The sequence below is a fragment of the Garra rufa genome, chromosome 19 (assembly GCF_049309525.1).
Source record: "Garra rufa chromosome 19, GarRuf1.0, whole genome shotgun sequence".
Lineage (NCBI taxonomy): Eukaryota > Metazoa > Chordata > Actinopteri > Cypriniformes > Cyprinidae > Garra > Garra rufa.
In genome coordinates this window covers 9,426,511-9,434,993 of record NC_133379.1, presented here as the reverse complement: position 1 = coordinate 9,434,993, position 8,483 = coordinate 9,426,511, and the positions used below count along the sequence as shown (strand labels likewise).

Genomic DNA, 8,483 nt, shown 5'->3' with positions numbered 1-8,483 from the left:
TTCTTTGCAATTCCAAGTTTATGTCCCACAATTCAGATTTTTTTTTTTCGCAGTTGAGAGTGTATATCTCGCAATTCTAACTTTTTTTGCAATTCTGACTTATTTTGACAATTGTAAGTTTATATCTTGCAATTCTGCCTTTTTTGGCAATTCCTAGTGTATGTTTCGCAATTCTAACTTTTTTCTCGCAGTTCTTATTTTCTCAAAATTGTGATATATAAACTGGCAATTGCGAATTATAAAGTCCAATTCATTGGAAAAAAAACCATTGTATTTTCCTACAATTACAATTGTCATGCAGTTCAGACTTTCCATTTTGCAGTTGTGAGTTTATTTTGAGAAAACTTTGTAAATTTTGAGAAAAAAAAGTCAGAATTACAAGTTTATACCATGCAGTTAAAAATGAGCAATTACTTTTTTTTACATTTATTCAGTGGCGGAAACTAGCTTCCATAGTGTTTAATACGTTCATATTCAAAAAATATTCAGGTCTCATATACAGTATCATGTACAATGTATATCTCTTATATAGTCATGAGCCAGTTTCTCTCCATTTCCCTGCTGTTCCTTTCCCCCTCTTTGAGTTTCCAGTTCCTTCCTGGTTTATTATCAACCGTTAACCAGTTGTCTGGTGAATCTGTATTAACTTTCATCGCAGTACTTTCCAGCAGCACACTCCGCCCTCGAGCTCTCATATTTAAGCACTAATCCAAAATGCACTTTCGTTCACACCTCAAAGGGTCTGATCTCCATCCGACAGAGCTTGGCAGCAGTAGATGTGCTAGTGTGTGCAGGACTGGCAGCGCTGTAGGCCGTGGGGGTTGCACGCTGGACAGCGCAGCTCTCTGATTGACTCGTTGAAGCGGTTGGCCAGCATGGACAGTTTGCTGCCGTGACAGAGGGAGCATGGTGCACAACCTGAACCTCCGCACTGTTCACAGGAGCCTGCTTCCTGCTGCACACACAAAAAGAAGTAAACAAAGAGCAAACAAGCAGGGTGCACAAGCAAGGAAAATGATGAAGCCAAGTGCACACTACAACCCTGCAGGTTGTTGCCCTTTCATGTTTTAAAGGTAAAGTTCATTCATATGAAATGATTTATTTACCCTACTATTCAAAAACCTGTTTGTTTGATGTAAGTACATAGTAGATAAAGACACCCAACATAAAATAGACCCACATTTTCATTTAATTGTAAATAACATGCAATTAAGTGTCCTGACTTTAGTGTCTTTAAGTGATATTTTTAATGTTGAAGTGGGTGTATCTTTTGTAAAAGAAACAGAAAAAGAACAAGAAGATTGATTAGAGTAGAAGATTTATGGAAGTGAAATGTGCAGTACAAGGATTCATGTCACGGTTCATTATTTTCAGTGGTGTTTCAGAAAGACTTATTATTCATGACAAATTGTTTTTCAGCAGTGGATAACATTCTGCAAATGTCATAATGACTGCTTTGTGACTGCTATGAGTTATACAAGTAGAACGCAGCTTTGAGAAACTGCAAAATATACCACAAAAATACAGATAAATGAGCAAAGTGATAAAACCAATTTTATCTATTTTGAGACAGTGGTATATGGAACAATCAAATGTGTTGCCACCATAAGGGATGTTATCTCTAAGTGATTTGGGACCGAATCAAAAAAGCATGTCACCAGGACTCTATGGTATTGTTTGTTTTGATGTCTGATCACTTGGAACAGTAATAGCATTCTTCTTTTCAACAAGAAAAGAAAGACTTGAGATTGAATTCAAGTTGTTAGCAGTACGAGTTACATGTCAAGGTTTATTAAAATCCCTAACCATAAGTACAAGCAATCATGGTATGAGCAGACTAATTAAAGTCGGTCTAGTAGAACAGAAGTAAAGAGCATTGAGACATGAGTATTTACAGTCTACTAAACTTTAGATGGTTCATACCTTTTGTTCAGGCATTGCGTCCGGTTCCTCTGCATGGGAACGTGCCGTTCTATGTCTCCCTTTGCTTCCTTTGCGTCCTGGTGAACTTTCTTTTCTGTCCCGGCTGCGGTGAGGACTTCTTCCAGATTCTCCCCTCCTGTGAGGAGCTCGAATAATCTTCAAGTTGCTGGTGTAGATAATAATCTTTCCAAAATCTAACACTGGTGCCTGTAAACAAACACAGAATCACTAAGCAAAAGATTCCATCAAACTTTCATTGAGTTCTAAAGTATCATGGTACTCTTACCTGTACTACCAGAGTACTTGTTTTCAAAGAATATAGTTCATATAGGTCCACATGGTTTGCACTTTCACCATAGTGTTTGTTACTATGTAATTACATAGTAAGTAATGTATAATACCAATGCACTTACTATGTTATTTTGTGTATTTGCTTTTAAAAGTGCAATGTTTTTGTCACTGCAATTTAGGGGTGTCACGATGTACCAGTATTAACAATATATTGTGTTGTGATACATTGGTATTGGTGTAATTTATGATTCATTCAACCTCAATTCTAGAGGGTGCTCTTGCACAGTATGTCCACAAGCAAGACTTATAGGAGTAATAAAAAAGTCTTTCCAGGAAATGCCTTATTCTTCAATGTGGAAGTAAAGCCATGAGTGAGACTTCCAGTTCGTTAGCCACTATAGTGAAATATCAAGAAGAATGCAGTAAACTCGTAAAATTGTTGGCACTACAAACCAGATTGTTAATAATTAAGATAATACATTAAAATAATATCAAGCAGCAAAATGAGCTGTTTTGTACAACTAAAAATATCTGTGCACAGATGAGACAGGAAGCCAGACCCATAAAATTTACAAATACACTTACGAGAAAAATAAGGTGGATATGGACAAAGGATCCAGCTATGGCTGTATCTAAATACAAGGCAGTAAAAAATGTTTTGACTGATTTGAAAACTGAAGAGAATTATCTGTGTTCTTCAAGGCATCTCAGGTATTTTTCAAAAAAGATAATGTATATTTATAATGCAATGGTAATTGAAATAGCCTTTATCATTGCATTTAATACTATAAAATATTCATTTATTTTTCTTTTCTGCCTCATTCTGTGGTAAGAAGCCACATCATTTCATAGTAAGAAGTTATTGCAAACACTCAACTGACACTATAATGTGTGTTTAAGTAAAATAGGTTATCTTCATAAATTGGTGTACTTTTGACGCTGTAATGTGGGAAAAATTAACCCTATCGAAGCTTTGAATCAACTGAACCATTTGCTTCGCTAATTGATGCTCATGTTTTGAAATGATCAAAACGCCACATGCTGGTGACAAAACCTCAAGCCAAAACATGCATAAATACAGCTTTTACAAACCCAATGCAATGTTTTATTGTAAGTATAGCACATAAATTGCAAGTAACAAGTCATCAAATACTATTAAAGGGAACCCCAGAGACTTGTATGCTTAATATAATGTGAATGATGTATGTTACTGAAATATGTAGTAGAAAACCCATGAAAGATTTACTTTATTTAGAAAATCTGCTTTGTTTTAAACATATTCTGGACTATTGTGGGCGGCATTATTTTGATGACGTTAAATGGTTGCACTCTGTGAGCTACTGGCGCTACCTGTTGCTGGTTTTACCACAACACAACTTGAAAAACTATGCCACACTGGACGGGTGGATTAATAAAACTTTCTAAAGACCCTTGTCTTTGTTCTCTCCACTTTAGCCCTGATGCATTTGAGGTTTTTAGTAGACCACAGTAGAGGGCTGCATTGGCTGCAACGCAAATCTCGCGGGAGCGGGCGGTTTGAACTTTGCTGCGGGCGGGAATGGGCGGCTAAAAAAAAGCACTGCGGGATCGGGATGCTCAGCGCGCTTTGCGTTAGTGAGGAAAAAAAGTCTTGCACTTACTTCGTTTTCAGGATACGGAGGTATTCCAATAAGGTAAAGTGCAACTCCATTCATTGGACAGCTTAACTTGTTTTGCAGGGGGATTTCGAGAGGGGGTTTCGGGAAAACCTGTCCAGTTTTCTTCCGTCCACTCGCCTTTTTCCCGTTGTTTGGGCTGCCCCGCAGTGCCCTCCCTCTTCCCTCGCCCGATGCAAATCCGTTCTGTACTTCTAACGGCCTGTCTACGGCACAACGCGCTGGATTAGTCTGTGTGTTGTAATGAGTGGCGCGGCACGCCCTCCTCTGGCTGCATACGGCGATTACGTGAAAAAAAGTACTTGAAGTCGGTAGCCTAAGCATTTTAGATGTCCCCGATAGCCCAGGCTACTATTCCCTACCAGTGTGTCAGAATACATGCATGCCAGGGAAAGAAACAAACATGAATCTCTTTAATAACAGCAATACAAATACGTTTTTTTCCCTGCGGGACGGGAGAAGAGGCTAAATCAATGCATTTCTATTATCGTGCGGGAATAAATTCACAGAGTTTTGCGGGGTGCGGGCGGGAGTGGACATACATATTGCGGGAGCGGGCGGGAGTGTAACACACACGTTGCGGGAGCGGGCGGTAATGGTCAGAAATTCGGCGGGCGCAGGCGGGAGCGGGATGAAGAAAACAGTCCCGCGCAGGGCTCTAGACCACAGCTACTGAAAGAGCTTACAAATGACAGAGACAAGAAACGCTAGATGCCATCCTGGCAGGATGTAATCATGTCAAGGCTTGTCATGGTTCGACAAAAGAGTTCAAATCTACACACAAGGAAGATTCAAATGGTGTCAACAAATGCGTTTTTGCATATCAGTTTGCATTTGTTAACACTATCGGGTAGGTTTAGGGTTGGGTTTGATGTAGGGCATATTTCCAACACAGTAGAGCATTAACTTTTAGCAACAGTCCCGGATATTTGAACTCTGAACCGCCGCAATACGTACCTGAAGCAATGTAATAAAAACACAGCAATACGTACCTATGTCAACACAATAAAAACGTGCCAGGGTCCACGTATTGAAACTGTGTTTTAAAGCCACTCAGTGGACATTTCTTTTTAAAACTGCTGCAAAACGTGCAGTAAAGTACGGAAAAAACGGTAGGCCTACTGCTAAAAAGTACTCGGAGGTACCTATCTTTGTGAGACTGGGTTGCTTAATACCCAAGATCCATTTAAATATGAAGTGACTGTCTTCTATAATGTGTACATTTATCTCTAAAAGACCTTTTTCTTTTTTCAAGATATGTATTGTGATATATCATTATTGTGAATTCTTTGGGCCACGATGATCATGTAGTGCAAAATCTGATATCATTACAGGCCTACTGCAGTTACATAATTGTATTACATTTAATACCATTGTAATATCTAATATGAATAGGCTGTGTGTAATACAATGCAAAATGCTAATCTTATTTACTCCAGATCTGTATTTGAATGGAATTTGAATGTCTTTTAAGGACAGGACAGGTCAAGAGAAAAAGGAAACCACTGGGGCAAGAGATGGGAAATAGGATTAGGACATGACGCAGATCAGACCGAATCCTACATCCCCATGAGCCAAATGCCCTTTATGCGTCATGAGCCTGTGCATTATGCACTGCACCACGGCTGGCTTTTAAAATTCTGAGACATTGATAGATTTGATTAGATTAAATGTCTGGAATCTGGTGATGAAAAATATGATAAATATCCTGTCATTTTTTTCTTGACATGCTGATATGCAAAACAGAGGATCTTTGGCAGTTTAGTCTTTCAACAGCATGTCACAGGTGACATTTTAATGAAAATGTAGGCTTAATACAACACAAAGGAGCAAATTAGCCTTCAATCTTATTTAAAGATCCACCTCATTTGATTGTGTTTGTTCAGTCTATATAACTGAATGATTTTCTTTCAGATTTGAGGCAGAGAAAGACAACACAGTTCACAATGGAAAGGAAAGCTGAGAATATGCGGATGAGATGTAATTGCATGCCTATGTTTAGAAGCTGTGTTGGAGCATGGCTCTATTATTAGATCTGGGAACTATGAATAAGTAACAGTGTGGCATAAAAACTGAGAATTCATAAATATCGTTGTGACCGTGGACTAAGACAAAACAAGAGCAAAATCTGGCAAGAAATGTTTTACTTTTCAATGCCAGAACAAAACATAATGAGGAGGACAATATGGAATCCTCACAAAACACACATTGTGTTTCGCCTACAACAAATGACCATTTTATAAACCTCGCCCACCTTAGTTACTGTTGCAAGATTTACAAAATATCCCACAGGAATGAAATGATGATTACTGTGAACAGGCCAATTTTCATTCCAGTGTGCACATAAAATGGGGGAAAAATGACTAGATATTATTCTTACGTGGGCTGGAATGAAGTTTGACACAAGCATTATCAAATGCATTGAAACATTTTTGCAGTACCGTGATAAAAGCAGCAGAGACTACAAATCAGAATGAAAGCAAACACTTATCAGTGAACTAAAAAAGCAGAAACATCTTTTGAAAGCGATGATAACTTTAGTGAAAAGAACATCAGTAATAGCTAACTGTAAATTGACATTTTAAAGGTTCTGATTGGTTTAGGCTTTTGCTAGAATAGTAGGCCTATGTGGTTGTTACATGGCTGCTGACTCATTTAAATCAAAAGAGCCCCAAACCCTTTGATATTCAGATCTCTAAATATGGCTCATGTCCCGCCTTCATTGTAAGTTTATGGAGTTATTATATTATATGTCTCCCAGGCGAGAATCAGAGAAGCAGCAATTGCAGCTTTCCGCAATAAGAGTGATTTGAGGTTTTGTTCATAACCCTAGTGGGAACAGTCTGAGGTGAGTTATGCAAATTTAATACTTAGTTGGTGGTTTGTGGTGAGTTGGAGGTGGGGGTGTTTTAATCCATAATCCTAATTATGAACAATTGTAGTCAACCAAATTAAACAAAAAGTGTCATTGACAAATAAGATTGTTAATGATAAAGAAAAAGACTAACCTTTTGGTAACACTTTATTTTAAGGATCAGGAATTAGAGAGTAATTAATGACTAATAACTGCATTTGTAAATGATTAGTTATGGACTTGTATGCCATTACAAGCTATTTATGAGCCCTTTATTGGTTGTTGTCTTATTTTTGTCTTAGTGTACTAATTAGCTAAACATAAAACTAATAACTAATAGCTTGTATTGTGTGAATTGCACACTTTATAAGTTCTCAGTACACTATGTGAATGTGTAGCTTATAAATATAAAATAAATATAGAATAGGCCTTTCATCACAGACATTTAAATGAACAGAAAAACACTTTTACACAAAAGCACAGTCTTTCTAGCATTTGTTCCATACTAACAAATGATTTAAAAACTAAATATTCCCCATTCCCTGAATTTATTAATAGCTAACAAGCAAATTTCTCACTAACACATTCAGTATTACTTCAGATTATGTTCCCTATTCTAAAGTAGAAAAGAGACATGAAAATTTGCAGATGTGTCTCATCTGTAGTTTGTTCTCTTGTTGAACCATCAAACAATAAAGACAGAATTCTTCACTGCAATCTTTCATGTCTCTTTCCTACTTTAGAATAGGGAACATAATCTGAAGTAATACAGCATTTCTTAGTGAGAAATGTGCTTGTTAGCTGTTAATAAATTAAGGGAATGGGGAATATTTTGTTTATTAATCATTTATTAGTATGGAACAAATGCTAGAAGACTGCTTTTGTGTAACTGTTTTTCAGCTAATTTAAATTTCTGATGAAATGCCTTTTCTATATTTATTTTATACTTATAAGCTACACATTCACATAGTGTACTGAGAACTTATAAAGTTTGTAATTCGCACAAGACAAGCTATTAGTTTGTTTTATGTTTAGCTAATTAGTACACTGTTAGGACAGAAACAAATTTAAAGGGTCTATAAGACCAACATAAGACAACAGCCAATAAAGGCCTTATAAATAGCTTGTAATGGCATACAAGTCCATAACTAGTCATTTACAAATGCAGTTATTATCATTAATTCCTGATCCTTAAAATAAAGTGTTACCAATCTTTTTAAAGGCAAGCTCTAAGAACGGCAAGCTCTATTTACTTTTTAAATTCATCTTGGTTGGAAATGATGTTGAAGAAGTATTTTTAAGATACATTTAAATTAGTGACTCTAAAAATGTCATTTGGTGTAAAAAAGTAAAGATGTATAACTATCAAGAAATAACATATTTCCATACACTTTCCATACATGTGACAGTACCTATGGTTTTTAACATATTTTTCTAAGTAAACTACTATTAAAATGATTAATTCATAAATACCATTGCACTTTTGGGGGGCATTTTACAACCCGAACTAACCTTGCCCTGTCATAAAAAAAGTTTAAATTAACTGATTATATAAAAGATTATAAAAGATATAGACTGTAACCTTGACAAGCCTCTTATATCATAAACTGATATATCATAAAATTATATAATTTATAATATATGTTTATGAAGGTTTTTTTTTTTTTTTTTATCAGTCTATTTTCTACACTGCCGTTCAAAAGTTTGGAATCAGTACATTTTATTTAAATGTTGTTTAAATAAGACTTTTCTGCTCATCA

The 8,483-nt window shown here is 36.3% G+C and overlaps 1 protein-coding gene across 1 annotated transcript in view; it reads right to left on the bottom strand.

The window, feature by feature from the left end:
* Positions 1 to 781: 781 nt before the first annotated feature.
* LOC141292157 (glutaredoxin domain-containing cysteine-rich protein 2) overlaps positions 782 to 8,483 on the bottom strand; it is a 9,244-nt gene continuing 1,542 nt past the window's right edge. The window contains exons 2-3 of the mRNA XM_073824109.1: positions 1,924 to 2,130; positions 782 to 955 (exon numbers count right to left, since the gene is read on the bottom strand). Coding sequence (XP_073680210.1) covers positions 782 to 955; positions 1,924 to 2,130 — 381 coding nt within the window. The remainder of the gene's footprint in view (positions 956 to 1,923; positions 2,131 to 8,483) is intronic.